The sequence below is a fragment of the Mandrillus leucophaeus genome, unplaced genomic scaffold, assembly GCF_000951045.1.
Source record: "Mandrillus leucophaeus isolate KB7577 unplaced genomic scaffold, Mleu.le_1.0 Scaffold728, whole genome shotgun sequence".
Classification (NCBI taxonomy): domain Eukaryota; kingdom Metazoa; phylum Chordata; class Mammalia; order Primates; family Cercopithecidae; genus Mandrillus; species Mandrillus leucophaeus.
The window spans coordinates 1,074,476-1,095,723 of NW_012107897.1; the positions used below are offsets into that span (position 1 = coordinate 1,074,476).

Sequence of the window (21,248 nt, forward strand, 5' to 3'; positions counted from 1 at the left end):
CCATATACTATGTGGTGGTGTTCAAAGTCAACCACCTGAGGTGCCACTAGTCTTTGTCCAGTCAAGCAGGAGGCTGATGAACTATGACTGCAGCAACTGCCTTGTCACTATTTCACATTCTGGGTTGTACCAGATGTTACTTTTCTTACAATGTGATTTTTTTTTCTTGACTTTACCTTTTAAATCAAAATTTGGCATATATACACAAAGATGTCAAAATTAACCTGAAAGATAACTTTGAACCATTAAAATAGACAAATTATTGGACACAGATTAGAGTCCTCCATGGACTTTAGCTCTGTCCTCTATGGTAAGAAGAGCTGAATGACAACTTCTAAGATTCCAGATGCTCTTTAAGCCCTTTTGTGTAACAACTTTTAACTCATGAGTCATGATCTGCAGAGTAGGAGGAAAAATATCTGCAAGCCTGTTTGGAAAAGCTCTTTTGAGCCAGCAATCAGTTGTATTCAGGCAACATGAAAATACAGAAGACAGTTCAGAATGCAAAAGTAAACCAAAAAGACATAAGAAAATCCAAAGTGGGTATCAGGGTTCATGCAATCAAGCCCCAGCACTTTATCCTGAATAAACGTCCTTAAATTAAGGTTTATTTTGTTGTTGTTTTAGAGACAGGGTCTCACTCTGTCACCCAAGCTGGAATGTAGTGGAACAATCACAGCTCACTGTAACCTTGGGCTCCCGGACTCATGCAATCCTCCTACCTCAGCCTCTTGAGTAGTTTAGGCTACAGGGTCATGCCATCATGCCCTGCTAATTTATTTTTTAACATTTGTTTGCAGAGGTACGGGTCTCACTACATTGACCAGGCTCGTCTTAAACTCTTGGCCTTGAGCAATCCTCCTGTGTTAGCCTCCCAAAATTTTGGGATTACAGGCATAAACCACTACGCCCAGCCTATTCTATCCTTATTAGACAGGTTATTTCTACCAAATTTTATAATTTCCTACTCTAAAATCAGCGAGAGAGAGGATTCAGGCAGGTCTATCACCAGTAGTAAGCATGATAGCTCAGAAAGAGGAAAGAAATTGAATATAAGCCTAAGAATTCAAAAAGCACAGTGGGCTGGGGTTGTATTTTGGAAGGAAAATCATCCCTCCCGAGTTTATCAACCCCTAGGTACATAACTGAATTATCATATCCCAGCACAACAATCAATATGCATAATAATGAGTAACTTTAAAAAGTTAACTTATGTTCATCAAATATAGAATATTTCAGAAAGCATGAAAGTGAAAGATTTCTCATAAAATGACTTCTGACATATATAAATCGTATGTTATAATTTAGCTGGAAAATTCAGTATGTAGTAACATTATTGCCCAATAATGCCAGAAAAAGAGAATATTATTATACATAAGACAATTAAAAAGTATTTTTCTAATTACCAATGCCATTCTGATAAACAGTAGCTTTTTATTAGATATGCAAATTGTAAAGACCTATTAAATAATTCTTACCTAAATATACTTAATTTAATTCATGATTTACCAGATTTTAACACAAACCAGAGTAATATAGGGGAAAAAGCATCAGTCCCCTCTCCCAGAAGCAGATGATCACCAAAGTTGTCACCAAATTAGCCACTAAACACCAACTAAATACCAGCAAGTCTCAAGCAGTGATAAACTATAGTCACTTAACCCTTAGGGTTACAATTCAAAATAGGTAAGATGTAAGAAATGAAATCATTCATTGAGAAAGATTTTATTCAAAAAGCCAAATCCCCAACAAAACAAAAATTCACTTTAAGAGACTGAACTGTAAGACACAATAATCTTGAGAACAAAAATACCATAAATACAGTTTTTAAATTCTTACACCCTTAGCACTTCCTTTACTAGTTTTCTCTCCCAAAAGAGAAAATAAAAAGTAATTTTTTCTTTAGTTCAACCATGAGATCATATCAGATGATTAAAAGTTGTTTTATTCAGACCAAATACAGTAACACATATCAAGCCTAGATAGCTTATTATTTTCAGAAAGTAAAATAAACACATTTCACTTAAAAACATAAAACAGAATGCCTTTGTACAGACTCTCTTCCCTGCGCTGAACACTCTCCTCCATCTTGTTCCCACCATACCATGGGATTGCATCAGCTCTAGCCTCGCTTCCTCTCATGGCCTCAGCAAACACTCCTAACATTCCCCTTCTTCTCTTCTCAAAGAAGCACCTCCTGTGTCTACTTGAGCCAGTCCTACATGGCATCTTCACCACATGTTATCTGTCTCTATGTCAAGTTCCATTAAGATGTGGCTGTAATCATCCACTTGATCTATGTGTCCACGCAGCTAGGTCTATCTCATAAGAATTACAGGTAAGTGCTTACACACATACACATCAGCAGAATGAACACTTCCAAGGGCTGTGAATTCTAGTTTGACAAACAGTCATATCAAGTTTTGCTAGAGTAGGTCACATATACAGTAAATATGTGTTATGTTTTTCAATGAATATCTATAGAAGTAGTACACATCATAACCACATATTTTCATACTAAATATTACTCTTCTGTGTTAGTTCAGGAATATCACTCAGTCCATAGTTTTCTAGTAATTTCAACCATGCTTAAAGGCATTAAGTACCTACATAGAAAAACATAAGAGTTTTAAGGGAGCATTAAAATTTACAAGTAATAAAATGATAGGAAAAATATTGAGATTCAACTATTCCAATAACGACAGAGGGAAAAAGAAAACCACACTCACTTCTGCTCGCTGCTCAAATACCTCTGGACGATCTGGTTCCAAGGTAATTACTCGGCTCAGTTCGAACAGAGCAAGCTCAGCATTCTTAATGTCCTTGAAAAGGCATTAGCTTAGTATGAGACATACTGTTACTCAAAACCAGGCTGAAAAGATTTTCTGAGAAAACTAATAATTTAGTAATGATATAACCAATTGTTTAAAAATAAATATGAACTTCACTTCTATGTAAGAGATGTGCCATGTCAAATCAGTCATGATATCACAATTATTTAACTCACTCAAGTCTATCTACTTACTCAACAATAACATGTTAGACCCGGCTACCTATCACAAGTTCCACAGATGGCAGGATATTATCTAAACTTAATCTACTTAAACATGGAATCAACGAATCTCAATGGATGAGTATGTGGATACCAGCACGTGAAATGATGCTGACCAGTGGCAATGGGGGAACAGAAATGGGTCAAGATAGTATCTATCAAAAACATAAGCCTATAAATCTATATCTTAAGAAGTTTAGGTAAATTCTCTTTAACATTTGCATGTTACTTTTACATTAAAAATGCATGTGTAACTTTTTATTAAATATACACGCAAATTTAATCTCAAGATGTATAATTTTAAAAGATGTGAATTAGGAAGAGGCAGCTCTGAACTTTACTAGTGCAACTTCAACCTGGTCATTTATTGATGCTCTGAGTAAAATATCGTTTCCTCCCTAAGCACTTCCATCATTCCCAATTCTGAATTCATTCTCAGTCCTCTATGTCTCAGAAGTATACAGATACACAAAGTTTCTCCAGTGGGCCAGCACAAGGTTAGTACAATATTAATTGTAATATGTTATAAATTGTAATAAAATAAACATGTTAAACATTTAATATTTTTAATGTAAAAGTTGCAAAAGTTGTATTGCTCTCTCAAAGCACAATTTCACACAAATATTTTTAGTATACAATAAGACAATAGAAAAAGTTTGCATATAATGTCCTAGACTAAAAATTTGGAAAACTGAACTTACACCATTTCGTGATTTACTATATAATTTCAGGAGTCTTCATTTTTATACCGTAGTACCTTTGCTTGTGTAAAATATGATTATTATAGTCCTCCTCCAGCCTTCCTCAAAGAAATAAGGGGAATAATTTGATTACAGCTACAAATATATTATACCTATGTGCAAAAAGTATAAAATATAACAAATAAAAATAAATTTTACACACTTAAAAAAAACCTTTTGTTCTTTCATCAACCTTTAATAATTGTGAAAGGAACTCAAACTCTAAGTCCTAGTTCACTATTGATGCCCAGTCTCCACTTGGACCATTGAATATCTCTTAGGAATGCAAGCAGGTTCTCATGCTTTTCTTAGTCTATCCAGTTTATCAAAGTTTACTTCAGAAGATCTGGGTGGAAATCCCCAGTCCACCACTTACTAGCTGCCATTTTCTCATCTGTGAACTGGAACGATAGATACCACTCCACATGCCATCAAGGGTCAATGAACAGTAGCAGTTCTAGCAAAACCCTGGTCTGTGTCAGGTCATGTAGGCGCTATGGCAATCGTAACTATTACATACTCACATGTAGTCCCTTCTTTCCATAGGCTATCCCTCGGCCATAAATTGCACTAACCAGATCAGGCTCCTCCTAGTCAGACCAAAACAGAAACACGTCAAAAACCATAAACAAAACAAAACAAAAAATCAGTTTCTGCTTAAAGCACGTTAATGCCACAAGTGACAGCTCTACTTCTTTATGCTACCACCACTCATAAGTCAGTATGCAGTCTCCAACCTGAAAAGTCTATATTCTTAAAGCTCATTTGAATGAAATGTGATAAAAGTTTCATGTTGAAAGAAATAATAAAGAGAGGAGAAGGGAACCAACATTAGAGAGCAATATGCTGGTTTCTTTCACAGAGTCATCCTATTTAAAATGCAATCCTCTCAACAACTCTGGCAGCATCAGCAATCATGTCTTACAGAGAAGAAGGCGGCTCAGAGGGGTAAAGAGATGTGAGCAAAGGATTGGGTAATGCCTGTAACTAGTGTGTTTCCTTTCATATATCCATGAAATAACCTGAAGAGGAAAGAACCACTCAGTGCCAATACAATGACGAACTAGAAATGAGGCTGCGCTGAAATCTGTTGGAAATTAATCCAACCCTTCATACTAATGGGTCGAAATAAAAAACCAGACTCTTTTTGTAGCCTGCTCCCATGCTTTATCTGGTTATTCTGCAATCCAGATTGCAGAATAGGTGGAAGAAACACCTATTAGGACCAAGGACAAAACATCTGTTGACCCCGGCCATTGAGTCCTTACATACAGGTTAGTTGGTGAGTGAATGAAATTGCCTCTCATCTACATTTAGCCTCTACAATTTTTACTTCTCTGAATGGTTTGCTATCCAGTTAAGAAAGAAGAATAAACAGCCACCTCTGGCTATAAGGTCCTGGGTGGATGTATTGCACTGCTAAGGGATTTCATAGAACAGCACTGGATTCTCCAGAAAGAAACTTTGCAAAAACTTGATAGATTAATCTATTGTTCAGTTTCATATCTGAGCTAGGGTATCTGCCAGTATTGTAGAAAATGAACACATCCACTTCAATGATGAGTAAATGGGAAAAAACAAAGGAGAAGATAACACTCATTTAAATTTTCTTAAAAGCTACTCAAATAGAATGAGATGCATCTATATCCAGTGGTAAACTGGCATATCACTAGCCACAACCCAGACAGCAGATTGGACTACATGGTGGATGAAAAATTGCAAAATTTAAACTAAACAATTTTAGGTTTCTAGCTTCTCTTAGAACATCAAAAGATTCAACAAACATAGGCCCACATGTTGGCATTCTCACACAGCAATAAATACTTGACTAGAGCTAAGCACTGGCTGTCTCTTTAGATGAGAGGTACAAGTCCATCAGTTCACCACAGGTGAACCCATCGCAGCCACACTGTGCCAACTCTCTTTGCTCATGTTACCTCCCTGGCCCCTACAAAGTTCTGGATTTATAGGTTATAGCTTATACGTAACCGGCATAAAGGTCGCCATACTATTTGCTAAGTGGGGCGGGGAACAGTACATGTTATAGACCTATAGAAAGATGGTATTTACATTTCATAAATCATACTTATACATGATTGTATAAGCCATTATGTGCACAGAAAGAAACTCTCCAAAATGCTACCAGAAATTTCCTCTGGGGAGTGAGATTACTAGATATATTCCCATTGTACTTAATACATTGTTATATTCCTGTTAATTGTTTAAAACAGACATGCTCATTTATAATCAGAAAAAAATATGTTTTAAGTAATACATGTTTCACTGTAAAACTTTCAGAAAATGAAGAAAAGTACCAAGCAGAAAGTAAAGGAGCCCTATAAGCCTGCCCCCCCGAGATAAGAACTTTAAACGCTGAAATATTTTTCCTGGCTTAAAGGAAGGCAGAATAAGTTGTTTGGATGGAGAAAGGATACAGGTGTCAGGGGGAAAAGGGGAGCAGGAAAAAAGGGAACCTATTGAGGAATTAAAAGTAATACTGGCTTCATGCTTTTCTGTAGCAAAAAAGCCAGAAGACAGAACAGTCAATGGTTGAACAGAACCCTGGCCAGGCTGGTGTGGGAGTCAGTGAGCCCAGGGAGCTCATCCTCTAGAGCAGGGGTGTCCAATCTTTTAGCTTGCCTGGGCCACATTGGAAGAAGAATTGTCTTAGGTCACACATAAAATACTTTAACACTAATGATAGCTAATGAGCTAAAAAAAAAAAAAAAGATCTCATAATGTTTTAAGAAACTTTACAAAGCTGTGTTGAGCCACGTTCAAAGCCATCCTGGGCTGCATCTGGCCCGTGGGTTGGACAAGCTTGCTTAAGGTAACATCGATCTCCAGGAAGAACCAAACCTATGCTCAGATTTTTTATGGTTCAAAATATATTATCTGAGCTGCTTTTCTCCTAACTGAGAAAAAACTTTACTCCAGATGACCAAGAAGTGAAACAGAAAAATATGTAAATAAGCAGTTATTCTACTAATACGACTGGCATCCCCGCACACCCATGGCCGGGGCTGGTGCTCTGGTATCCTCCTGCTCTTCAGCTCACACACCCCTCACTAAATCCTGGTCATCTCACCTCCTGAACAGATCAGCATCCACCCGCCCACTCCATCAGCCACTACCCTATTCTAAGCCTTCTTCTCTCACCTAGGATATTGTGATCACCTTACCTGTTCTCATTTCTTCCCATCTATTCTCCAGATACACACCAAGAGTTATCTAACACTAAGGTCTCATCATATCACTTCCCTACTTGAAATTATTCAGTGACTCCCCAACACCTAATACTGTGACATTCAAACTTTTTCAACTCCAAATCACTGAAATACATTTTACATTACAACCCAGTACACACATACACATGTGCACGATATATACACACACGTATTAGAAAACAGTTTCACTAGGTTACACCTAGGACTTACTGTACACTATGGAATCTGATATTCTCTAGTCCAGCATATTTCACTTAAAAAAAAAAAGTGTTAATCTTAACTTGTCAATTAATTTCAGGACCCACTAAAGGGCAGCAACCCACAAAAAAAAAAAAAAAAAAGTAACATCTAAATGGCTCTGCAGAAAATATTAATCATTTTCCTGCCTTACTGTTCAGTCTCATCTCCTTCCTCTTTTTTTTTTTTCTTTTTTTTTCATAAAGACAGGGTCTCACTCTGTCACCCATGCTAGAGTGCCATGGTGCAAGCCTAACTCACTACAGCCTCAAACTCCTGGGCTCAGGTGATGCTCCCACTGTATTTTAGAATTTTTTTGTAGAGATGGAGGTCTCACTTTGTTGCCCAGGCTGGTCTCAAACTCCTGGGCTCAAGCGATCCTCCTGCTTCAACCTCCCAACATGCTGGGGTTACAGGCATGAGCCACCACACCCAGCTTCATTTCATACCCTAGAAATCAGAACTATTTAATAATTCCCTACATACAAGATGCTTTCCCAAATGCAGTGCATTTGCAAATGCTATCCCCTCTGTCTGAAACACTCACCCATTGCCTTGGTCCCCAAGAAATTCCTTTCATCCCTTAAGTCTAAGCTCAAACACCACCTTTGGATTCTTTCCAGACTCCCCTAGAAAATAAATATGCTCCTTCTCCTTTATCCCACTGTACATTGTATGGATGCCAGCCACTCATTCCACGATTATTTACTAAGGGCCTACTGTTAGCTATCTCAGGTTCCATGCACTAGGAATACCACACAAAGCCATGCTATTCTTGCCACCTACTAGGAATAGCAAGCAAAAACCAACACAGAAGACAAGAGATTCACCTATCAGATCAAAGTCAGCTCTGTTAAGCCTGTTCTTCCCAAAGGGGAAGCAAGCAGGACAACATGGCTAATAATAGTGGGGTGCAGTCAATGGAAAACAAGAGCCCGATCCAGGATAACAGGAAGGCAAAGCTCTATGACAGATATATCACAGTGATTAACGTATGGTGGGCCTCCAGCTCTTGCAGCTAGAACATTTTTGTAGCAATAAAAATTTTAAACTTAAAACAATAACAAAAAAGAAACAAACCAAAAAAAACCCAGTCATTCAAGTTTGCAACAACTGAAATATCCGAACAGTGACAACTTCCTAAAGGTAGCCATCATCATCTTGACTGCAGGATTGGATGTGTGCCCCACAACAGAGCCCCTCGCATGGGCCTCCCCTCAAGTCACCCCATGGTCTCATCATTACTACAGCACTGAATTGATTACTGTGCTTATCTGTAAAGTATTTAGGTTTTCTGTATTCAATTTATGCTTTCTGTTTGTTTGTTTATTTGTTTATTTATTTATTTATTTATTTTTGAGATGGAGTCTTACTCTGTGGCCCAGTGCAGTGGCACGATCTCGGCTCACTGCAAGCTCTGCCTTCCGGGTTCACACTATTCTCCCGCTTCAGCCTCCCGAGTAGCTGGGACTACAGGCACCCGCCACCACGCCCGGCTAGTTTTGTTTTGGTATTTTTAGTAGAAACGGGGTTTCACCGTGTTAGCCAGGATGGTCTCAATCTCCTGACCTCATGATCCGCCCGCTTCGTCCTCCCAAAGAGATGAGATTACAGGCCTGAGCCACCGCATCCGGCCCAATTTATTCTTTCTTTTTAGAACTTTTTCCTAACAGTCAAGAAGGACATATACTTACTGTGGCTGTTATATCTACAGTCCAGTATCAAGCGTTCCTAAATTTAAGTAACACATTTTATTACTTTTAAAAGTTGATACTTTATTATTTTTTCTATCATTAGCTAAAAAGCCAAAAACTTTTCTTTATGGAATGCCATAGTAAATTTCTGGGTTTTTCCAAATAAAAACCAATGTTTATTTCTAAAAACAAATTAGGCTCTGAAGAGCAATTTTTCAAAATATTTTTATAATATTTATACTTTATAAAGTTTTCAGAAACTTTTTCAAAAGTTTCTTTAAAAAGTTTCTATACTCTTAAACTTAAAAAGAGTGAAATGAAAATGAATACTTCAACCTTCCAATTTTACTTTATGCAACTGCAAAATCATGGTATAACAGTTGCCTAAATGGTGTTGTGTCTACTTAGATGTCTCAATCCTCAAAAAAAAAGTCTAATATATTATTCTCATTTTATTACTTATATAGTGACTTTAAATTTTACAGTATTTACTGTATTTACCACTATAAGGCTGGCTTTTTATTAAAACTGGAAAGTCACTGGATCTAAAAACAAACAAGTCGAAACAGTCAGTAGATAAGCAATGTAAAGAGGATTAGATTTCACCTAAGTGATGAACACATGTATCTGCATAAAGGATGTTATTAAAAATTCTGTGCAGAGGAATGTTTTCAATTTTGTATGCTAATGTAAAATAAGAAATAATGTTCTTTTACAAGTTCAGTTCCACTGGAATCAGATCAAAATCAGATGAGCTCAAGATCACACAATGAAGCAAAGGCCAAATTGCCTCATAAAATTGTTGAAGCATTTATGTTATACCCATCCCTGCATGGGGACCAAAGCAACACAGAAATCAGGAAAAAGTTCTACTTTTCAACTCAAGAACACTATTATTGATGCATTGACACACGTGGAAGTGACTTCAGGGCATTGGCATAGAGGCAACACTAACTTATAAGCTTTAAAAATCAAGAGTTTCCAATGCAGACCGACATCTATTAAACCCTGTCATTGTGCTCAGTTAGAAACCTTGATACTTCTGTAAAGGAAAATCAAACCACAGGGAATACACATTCCAATAAACACTTTGAAACACCGAGGATTATGGAAATATTTCCCAGGTTTGTCACCTGCTGGTGAAACCAAGACAACAGGAAAGGTATAAGAGCTTTATATCAAAAAGCCATTCTGGAGTTAAAGTACCCTTTATATGTAGATTTGAAATTCATATTAAATGAGCTTATCAAAATAGCAATTTTAATAAAATCCAAGCCCCTGAGTCCCCATTTGTTGCCTGATTCTATAAACAGAATCATATTCCATGCTCTGCTGCTTCATACTGGAGTTCATGAGCTGTCTCATTTAAAAAAAAAAAAAATTTGCCAAGAGTTAATGAACTCAAAAAAAACAAAAAATCTGTGCATGAATAGCTACCACTTTGTAGATCTGTTAAAAGACATTTACTGGCTTAAAAATACTGCATTTTTGCATATCTAGAAGGTCCTGCAAGGAACAGGTAAAAATGTATTAGCATATACAGAGAAAAATGGTTCTCAAGTGATATTTAGTTCAGGAACAACCTGAAGAATGAAAAGTAGTACAGCAACATCTGTATATACTTGAAGAAAAGCTTTATCACTATTCTGAAATATTGGATATGAAAAAGTATGATTGAGATAAAAATGTATTTCATACTGCAAGAAATTTTATCACTACGTTTGCCAACAAAAGAAAAAACAAACAAAACAAAAAAGAAAAGAGTAATTAGATTTAGAGAATAATCATATGTGTAACATATAATTTAAAGAGACTGATTTATGCAAATTATGATTCATGATGAAAAAAGGAGTTTCAGTCAATTGGAGAAGAAGCAAGAACTATTCTTTGGACATTTGTTACCACCTACTTTTATAGTGTCTTGATGACACTAGCTATCGAGAATTTGATGAAATCAACAGAAAACTCAAACAGAGACTGTGTGCATCACTTTCAAACATAAACTCGAATATAGAAAAGTTTTGTCCAGAAAAGTAGGATCAAGTTTCTTATTAAAATTTTTGAAAACAATGTTAGCATTTAACATCGAATCTTGGTATTTCCTTTCTTTTTTTCAGAGACAGGTTCTTGCTCTCTAGCTGGAGTGTAGAATCTTCGAATTTTCTATTTCTTATCAGTCATAAAATATAAAGAAAATGTGACAGATTTTCACAAAGCTTTATCTGGATGCCTCCAAATTATTCTTGCTTACCCATGTGCCATGCAAATATTATTTCCACATGTGCCATGATGTGGAAAGAGCTGGGAAGCACTGAGGTAAAGGGTAAGGGAAGAGAAATCACTGAGGAAAGCACCAGCAGGAAAGCCAAGGGCATTCTTGCTGCTATATAAAAATATGTTATACATGACCACCCAGTTCATTCTTCTGCATTTGAACTTTCCACTGCCTTCATCCCTGCCCCATCGATAGTCTGAAATGCCAGTAAAGCAGTCCAACCTTATAATCCACACATTCTCAAAGAGAGATTTCCCAGCTGAAAGCAACCCATTGTATCACAGATTGATGAAAATGCAGTATCACATTTCAATACATTATCTTCTTTGCACCAAGAGAAAAATGCTAATATACTTTCTGAACATAACTGCAAGAGAAATGTCTTACAACTATAAATGGACAAAACAAAGGCATATTATAGAGCCATTAAAAATAAGATTGTAGAAAAATACTGAAAAACATTTATAGCATAGAATTAAGTGAAAAAGTAATACAAAACAGTACATATATTCAGATTATAAAACAACTGTATACCTTGAAAAGGCATAAATAAAAAATTTAAACATGTTAAAGTGGCAGATTTCGAAATTTTTTTATTATTTAAAATATTTTCTTTAACAGTATTATATTGTCTTCAACCACAATGGTAATAACATTTTCAAAAAGTTGAATAAAATAATACATCTGCAAATTCCTATTTTCTGCTGGATTCTACACTCCAGCCTGGTTGCCTTAAATTAACTGATATTTGCTCCTATAAATGCATCAAAACCTCCCTTTCAAGCCAGGATCAAGTGTTAACTGTGTAAAAGTGTTTGCTTACCTTTTATAACATTGCCAATACTTAATAGAAATGTGATTTTTAAAACTATCTATAATCTACCCTTTGTACTTTAAATTCCACTGAAGAATAGTGTTCCACATGACCACCCAAATACACTGCTCCTTGGATCCAAAGACCTCAAAGTAATAACTAAAAATATCTCATCAATTGTTTGAGAATGAAGATGTTATCAATATAATTAACCTTACTTTTAAAGAGAAAACAAAAGCAGAGCTAACATTTCAAAGTGGATCATTTAAATTAAGTCTGCCTGCTAGACTGTAAGGTATTTGTTGGCACTTGCTATGATTAACACAGATGAATATACCAGAACAGTACTTTGACTAGCCAAAATTTACTAAGCGTTTCCTATGTGCCAGGCACTAGGTACTAAGTACTTTAATAGGATATTTCATTTAAACCAAAAAAGAATTTTTTTGGAGGTAGTTATTATTATCTCCATAACTCAGGAGTTTAAATAACTTGGTAGCAGGAAGCACAGTGGATTAGAATTAAGGCATCTCTAGCTCTAAAATCCACGTCTTCTTCACTGTACTTTACTGGAAAGACACATCAACAATCAATAAATGGTTAGGCACCAACAGGGCATACAGTTAAATAATGATACAAGATATAAGGCTAATGATGTTGGGCAGCTACCAGCCTTCTCTGCAACTCTTACACATGTAGTGCTTGCATGTTTTATCTTTACTAGACTTTAGCACAGCCACCAATCAGTAAAGACCCAATACTTCATTAAGGAGTCTCATAATTATACTTTAAGGTGAGAAACATATGTATGAGTAGAAATTAAGTTAATCATGAAGATCAACTCCTGTGTGAAAATAAGTTGGAATTTCAAGAATTTCCAGTGTCCATATCTCATGGGAGATACTGTGGTAGAGAGGAAAGTGAACTGATGCTAATGTTTTTTTAAAGCTTGCATTTGAATCCCATCTCTGCAACTTGATGGTCGGGAGACTATGAGTAAATTGCTTGACCTGATTAGATTCCCTTTTTCTCATTTAAAATGAAGTTTTATTTAAAATCTTTCAAAGATTAAATGAAAGCATGTCACAAGGCCTGGCACCAAGAAAGTGCTCAGTCCATACCAATTTCTTTCGCTTGCTTGTATAATTTAAAAACACGTTGTATTACAGCACTTCAGCTGTGCATTAGTCCATATTTTTGGCATGACCATAAACTCGAAATTCCATAAATAAGAAGAAAAATTACCTGAAGCATTGTTGAAAAATGCCGTATTGCTTCATCATAGAGACCACTGCCAATCAAGACGTAAGCAATAGCTATGAAACAAAATACAAAAATATTAAAGGAAAGAATAAAGTAGCTCAAACTAGAATCAATAACTAACTTCTTTGGTAAATCTCCAAAGGCAGCTCCAAGCACTGGAAGCAGTTAAAGAAAACCTAGAAGTTAATAAAGTGTCACTGAATTCTTCCACTTTCACCACTCTGCACTTGCTAATCAGCCTTCCAATTCCATTTAGATTTAAATTGTTAAAGTCATCTATAAAATATCTGCCTACAAGAGATACTTATATTTTTCTAAGCCCATCATTCATTTTCAGATCCCAAATAACCTTTGTGATGTCTCCTAGCTATCACAAAAGCTAGTAATAAGCCTAAATAATGTCCACATAACATGGCAATGTGATTTTTACTGTGAATGTTATGAGAAATACCCAAACAGCATCACAAATTTCAATTCCTGAGAGTGCTGAATTTACTGCCAATTACCTAGTAAGAACAAAAACAGGGACTCAAATATATTAACATAATGCTTAACTGTGGATAATACAAACCACCATAATGCAATGACAGTCTTTTTCCTACTTCTTCCATTCAAAATATAGTGAAAACGCTACTCAGAATATACACTAAAGATGAATCATTTTGTATCACATTGTTTAGGAGAGTGGTATTTTGAAATTAGAGCCAGGACAATCTCTGAAAACACAGCAATATTCTGACTAAATTCTGCCACCCATCCAAAAAACAATCTTTGAATATTCTAGATTACATTACCATCTATAAAATTTGCCCTGACTGGTTAACCCTTAGGCCCCCCAAAATCATTGAAAAACATTTTATTCATCACTCAACATAACTATTTTGATAACATTTTTTTGCAAAAAAGCTTTTCTGTAAAACTTTACTGCAATACCCTTTAGGACCAAATAAGTGTTCAAGAAGACGGGCAACGAAAACTTTTACTGTCATTAAGAGCTTATATTTCCTGACAGTTAAAAGTAGTAAAAACATTAAACAAAGCAGAAATAGATATGAAATGCAGAAAGAGTTTAAAATATATTCATAAATCAATAAAATAAAAATAAAGTTCAAATTGAACACCATAATAATATAAGCACTTCTGGGGGCACTCTTCAAAATAAAAAGAGAGCCCTTTTGCCCTACTTTCTTTGGAAAGATAAATTAAGCCCAAATACATGTTCAGAATGCTGACAATGGATACCATTCAGTTAGCTAACCTCCGGGTAACCAGAGGATACCTTTAGTTTTGGCAGGGGTTGCAGGGGATGGGGGCAGCAATATTAGCAGTGAAAACAGCAGCAAGAATCACAGTGGTTACAGGCATTGCATTCTTAATATGTGACAGGCATAGTAATATCCTTTACCAGCATTAACTCATTTGCTCTTCCACTGCAATGAGGTAGGTACAATTATTAACCCCATTTTGCAGACAAGGAAATAAAGCAGAAAGTGGTTAAACAAGCTGTCCAAGGACCATAAGCAGAGAGTGAGAGGAAGGCAGCAAGCTGCCTGGCTCCGGAGCCTAACCTCCCGGGGAGCCTGGTACGCTGAGAAAATTCAAGGCAGTTCCCAAACCACTGTGCACTGGAGGGATGGCCAAGTGGCTGAAATTCCTTAATGGTCAGATGAACATGGATAAAAACATGAACTTGTACTTCTCTGAATGCAGGAAGATGACGATTGCACAGAAAGCCAAGATCTGAGCTCGGATTCTGGCTCTGCCACTCACCAGCCGTGTGATCATGGGGACCTCAGTCACTTCTCATAACTGTCTGGGTCTTGCTTAATATGCCTGTAGAAAATTTGCTTAAAGATTCCTTTCAAATCTAAATTTTTATTTCCTATTTATTATCCTATAATCAGTAAATATCTGTTGAGTGAACAAATCAATCAATGAGCCATAAAAATAAATATGATTTTCAGAGATAAATTTTGTACTTTAGGAACATATTTAAATGGCTGTCCACATCGAAGTGATTGAATTCCACTTCAAATCAAATGCAGTTTTCAAATCTCTCCACCTAAAACTCAACATTTTGTGAACAAAACCAGAAGTATCTATTAATAAAAGAATAATCGGCCGGGCGCAGTGGCTTACGCCTATAATCCCAGCACTTTGGGAGGCCGAGGCAGGCAGATCACAAGGTCAAGAGATCGAGACCATCCTAGCTAACACAGTGAAACCCCGTCTCTACTAAAAATACAAAAAAATTAGCCGGGCTTGGTGGTGGGCGCCTGTAGTCCCAGCTACTCAGGAGGCTGAGCCAGGAGAATGGCATGAACCCGGAAGGCGGAGCTTGCAGTGAGCTGAGATTGGGCCACTGCACTCCAGCCTGGGTGACGCAGCAAGACTGTCTCAAAAAAAAAAAAAAAAAAGAATAATCATAATCCAAATCTTGTGCAAATACAAATAACTATTAGGATCTAAATTTTGCTGTAGGAGTCTAAAGACATAAAGGAAAAGCTGGTATAACTGGACTTCTCTCAGAAATCTCTACTCACCAGCAACCCCACATCTCCGAGCAATGTATATGTTCACAGATGCCATTTTTTCAAGACAAAATACTGGGTACAAAAGATCGTAGGCCAGCTCAGGGGCTATACTACCCCAAGGTCTACTAGGATTATTCTTGGAGAACAAAACAGACCTGGCACGTATCAGGCTCTGAACTCATTATTTAATAAATAAATACTACTCTAAGTAGAATCCAAGGACTTCAGAAAAGACTAGATCTGATGTCTTAAAGGGCAGTCATCAAAGCCTCCTCAAAGAATATCACCACAAAGTAATCAGCATTTTCAAAATAGCACTCTGGGAGGCCAAGGCAGGAGATCCCTGGAGCCCAAGAGTTTGATACCAGCCTGGGCAACATGGGGGGTCCTGGTCTCCACAAAAAATAAAAAAAGATTAGCCAGGCACTGTGGTGTGTACCTGTAATCCTACTTATTCAGGAGCCTGAGGCAAGAAGATCATTCGAGCCCAGTTCAAAGTTGTAGTCAGCTATGATTGCACCACTGCACTCCAGCCTGGGCCACAGAGGAAGACCCTACACTAACAGGAAAGAAGCCAGTATAAGGAGCACTTAATCTTAATATCAAACATGTATGGCCATGGTAAGCATAAAATAATTATGCCTAAATTAGATAGAGAAGAATTCCTGCAGGTGCTTTGGGTGACTGGGCCCCATGCGAGAACATGTGCTTCAATAGACTGCCCAGTTGCACTGCTCAGCCCTATATTCAATTTTGTCTCCACTTCTTCAAATGTAAACTCACTAGACAGTAAGGGAAACACACCCAGTGCATATCTGACACTGACAAAATCAGCCTGTTTTAAAACATGCAATGAACACACCAAACTATGTGACTCATGCAGATATGAATGAATTCAATTTTTCTACACCCACATTCTTAGACCCAAAAATAAATGACTAGCCAAATGAGTAAAATAACTTAAAGTTTAAGTTAAAATAACTTCAACATTGCTATTTCACTACACAGAAAAGTAGGTAGTCCAAGATTCTATTCTGCTTTCACTTTTTCATTGCTCACATCTGATGACAGCACACAAATAACCTTTTACTGAATCAGAACAGCTCATAAGAGCTCACTGCCATAATTATTAATTTCCATAGAAATGGAGAGCTGAAACAGATTATTCCATCCAAACCTTTTTTTTTTTTTGACATATAATAAATGGAATGTCACAAGGGCTGAATGCTCCATGCAAGATCAAACAGCTCAAATTGGCAAAGCCAGTCTCTCCACACCTTACCATCCTGTCTTCCTGCTATGCATCTAACCAAAAATTTGAGGCAAATATTACAGGAATATTACCAGATTCAAATCTTACCTAACTCTTCATTTGTGCTGTCATTATCAGTGGCAAATGGAAATCTCTTCTGTTCTGCAATAGACTTGGCCTGGCTCTGGGGAAAAAAAAAAAAGAAACATACATTTTAGCTTATCACAAATGAAGGAAAACTTGTATTAAAATCTGTATTTTAAAAAATTATGGCTACATTTGATTTAAGTGGAAGCAAGAAAATGCCACTATTGTGGGAATGTTTTACACTTTATGGCTTTCAGTAAAACCTTGATGACGAGAGGGAAACTCTTATCAGCTCCTTCCAGTTTTGCTAGGCAGCTGGGAGCTTCCACACATGGAACCCGGTAAAGCTTCAAGATGTGGCAGATTGAACAACGCGTAAGGGTGTTACTGATGGTATACAGCTGGGTGTGATCAGAATATGAGTCCTTCCTCTTTGTCAAGTGTTTATGGACAAGTTCACAGATGCAAAAGATTTTTCTCCTTAATAAATTGCTTAGATAGATGGGGCATGGTGGCTCACGCCTTTAATTCCAGCACTTTGGGAGATCAAGGCAGGAAGATCACTTGAGCTCCAGAATTTCGAGATCAGCCTGGGCAACACAGTGAGACTTCTTCTCTACTAAAGTTCAAAAAACATTAGCTGGGCATGGTGATGTACACCGATAGCCCCAGCTACTTTGTTGGGGCTGAGGCAGGAAGATGGCTTGAGCCTGGGAGGTCGAGCCTGCAGGGAGCCCTGCTTGTGCCACTGCACCCCAAATAATTGCTTAGATGGCTTGATTGTGGCAATCATTTCACTATATATATGTATATAAAATCGTATTATACACTGTAAATATATAATTTTTATTTGTCAATTACACCTCAGTGAAGCTGGGGAAAAAAGCAAGTAAATTGCTTAGAGCCAAGAAAAAGAGTCTGTAAATATTGCTTTATTTCATATTTGAGGAGAGTCTACCATTTGCCAAGCCTTTCTGCAAAAAGATACTGGGACGAGGACAGAAATAAAATTCCACAAATTGTTTGCTAAGCAACCTGAAGAGTACACTGAAGAATATATTTGATTTCAAGTTGTTTGTATTCATTAGAAAGTGGGCAGGAGAAGGATAGTACAAACAAATCAAATTCTTTTTTTCTGAAATGGAGTTTCACTCTTTTTGCCCAGGCTGGAGTGCAATGGCACGATCTTGGCTCACCGCAACCTCTGCCTCCCAGGTTCAAATGATTCTCCTGCCTCAGCCTCCTGAGTATCTGGGATTACAGGCTTGCACCACCACCCCAGCTAATTTTGTATTTTTTTAGTAGAGATGGGGGTTTCTCCATGTTGGTCAGGCTGGTCTTGAACTCCCGACCTCAGGTGATCCACCCGCCTCAGCCTCCCAAAGTTCTGGGATTACAGGCATGAGACACCGTGCCTGGCCAAACAACAAATCAAATTCTTGATGAAAAAGAATTTTTCCTATTTCTAATACTGCATCTATAGTATCTCCTCTGGACAGAGTTGAGAAGCTATGCTCAAGTAAGTTTGAACACACAGCTCAACATCACTAGTAGACTAATTTCAATCCAACTTTCTCATCCCTGCTTACGTTTCAGTTCCTGAAAGCTGAATTGCCCGATACCCCTAAATAAAGGGAGATTATGTTGACCCTTTGCTATTCCTTCATATGATGTGTACAATCACACTTTTATGTTTATTTGCATAATGATTTGGTTGGTGACTATAGAAGTCATGGCACAGAGACCAACGCTATCTGGCTTGTTGCTGTATTCCTATTACTCACCTAGCACAATGCCTTGTACATAATGCAGAGACCAACAATATCTGGCTTACTGCTGTATTCCTAATACTCACCTAGTGCAATGCCTGGCACATAATAGGTACAAAATAAATACTGGGAGACTGGATCAATAAATGAATAGTCTAAGTCCCGTATTTCAACCTCAGGAAAAGGAAAGGCCAAGACTAATGAGCTTTCTCCCATAGGACACTAGCTAGTGCTAGCTTAAACTGGAAATGCAACTAGTAGAAAATATTTTAACTACTCTCAGTAAGAAGACTTTCATAACTCTAAGAATCTAACTGCCTATACAATATGGGATTATCCAACTTCTACTTAAACACTTTCAGAGGTGACCAACTCACTGCTTTACAAGATGGCCCCTTCTGGTTTTAGGCAAGTCTAATTCAAGAGTTTTCCATATATCAAGTTGATTACTTTGCAGCGAGTTAGGTAAAAGCAGCCGATCTCTAGTTGGCAGTTTCAATCCATCTTCAGTAGTTCTGACATGAAAAGGCAAGGCTTCGTTTGAAAAAAAAAAAAAAATCTTAAAAGGAAATTTTAAACTGAAGATGCAAAGAGTATCTATGCAGATGTTGAAGGAAAAGGCCTGGAGAAAAAAATATATTAAACTTGTACACGGAAAGAACAATCAGCTTCATAGAGTTGAGTGTGAACAAAAAGAAGACCCATCCCCCTTGAGGCAGCCAGGCTGGAGGAGGAGACACACTAACATGGATAGGGCAGACGCAAACATTACCTACCGTCAAGTATTCACCCCTGAAATGGAGAGGTCCACTGTATAGTTCAGTTGGTACTGATAGAAAACATAGATACAAAAGATACCCACATATGCAAAGGTTGGAAAAATAAGAGTCTACTATACCTCCAAATACACAAGGCTGCTAGAAATAAGGTTGAACTATAATGTCCCCTTTATTTCTTGAGACTTGCAAATTAAAAGTTCTATGTCCTGAATGATCAACCGTCCAATGCATAAGTCATAATAATTCAATGTGACAAAATATCAGACGACCTATCTTTATCCTATGCATATAGACTCAATGAGGCCCAACTTCTAGTTGACAGAGGCGACTTCCACTTTTTGGAACTAGTATTACTGGGCTTCAGGTCACAAAAACAGAACACAGAGAGAAGATACATACCAGAATCTTTTCAGTGTTGAGGGAAAGCAAGGAGTCACAGGGTGGTGATCCCTTGGGTTCGCAGTCTGAGTCATGGAAGTTCAAAAAGGATGACTCTGAAAGGCAAGCATTCTTGGTTATTCTCTACACCTTAATTTATGCTCTTAGGTGCTTAATTATGAATCAGAAACTATGAATCCACAAAACCAAAATAAGAATAGGTGTGAACAACACTAAAAGTGGCAACCAGCTGGGCACGGTGCCTCACACCTGTAATCCCAGCAACTCGGGAGGCTTGCTTGAGGCAAGGAGTTCAAGACCAGCCTGGGCAACAGCAAACCAACCAGCCTGGTCTCAAATAGTGAGACCCTGTCTCTAGAAAACGAAAAATAGAAGTAGCAACCTGTATCCTACTTTTATAATTGGGTAATGTTTTACAGTTTGCAAGTATTTTGCACAACCATTAGTAATGGTCCTCACCACCATTCTCAAATGAGCAAAGCCAGTGAGCTTCCTGGATGGTGAAATGAGGTTTAAATAGGTTGTAACTTATCTAAAGGCAACAGGACAGAAATAGTACTAGTACAATGCTTGTCTCAGGACACATGTGGAACTAATATTGTTGTTAAGATCCTTCAGTTGAACATCTATGGGGCAGCATTTACCACAGATTAAAAAAAAAAAAAAATCACAAAAGGGAGAATAAGCCAAACCAGGGAGACTTAAATGTTAAAAGATACCCCCTAGGCCAGGCACGGGGGCTCACACCTGTAATCCCAGCACTCTGGGAGGTCAAGGCAAGTGGATCACCAAAGGTCAGGAGTTCGAGACCAGCCTGGCCAACATGGCAAAACCCTGTCTCTACTAAAATACAAAAACTAGCCAGGCATGGTGGCAGGCGCCTGTAGTCTCAGCTACTTGGGAGGCTAAGGCAGGAGAATCGCTTGAACCCGGGAGACAGAGGTCGCAGTGAGCCGAGACCGCACCATTGCACTCCAGCCTGGACAACAAGAGCAAAACTCTGACTCAAAAAAAAAAAAAAAAAAAAAGATACACACTATGAGTCCAGTATGCAACATATATAAACAACTCTTACAATCCAACTAAGACAACACAATTTACAGGCAAAGGACCTGTATGGGCCATT

At 37.5% G+C, this 21,248-nt stretch overlaps 1 protein-coding gene across 1 annotated transcript in view; it reads right to left on the minus strand.

The window, feature by feature from the left end:
* Positions 1–20,218, minus strand: part of TTC13 (tetratricopeptide repeat domain 13) — a 57,764-nt gene extending 37,546 nt beyond the window's left edge. The window contains exons 1-6 of the mRNA XM_011965476.1: positions 20,123–20,218; positions 17,197–17,272; positions 15,073–15,213; positions 13,285–13,355; positions 4,317–4,382; positions 2,730–2,822 (exon numbers count right to left, since the gene is read on the minus strand). Of these exons, the coding sequence (XP_011820866.1) occupies positions 2,730–2,822; positions 4,317–4,382; positions 13,285–13,293 (168 nt within the window). The 5' untranslated portion in view covers positions 13,294–13,355; positions 15,073–15,213; positions 17,197–17,272; positions 20,123–20,218. The remainder of the gene's footprint in view (positions 1–2,729; positions 2,823–4,316; positions 4,383–13,284; positions 13,356–15,072; positions 15,214–17,196; positions 17,273–20,122) is intronic.
* Positions 20,219–21,248: the final 1,030 nt, after the last annotated feature.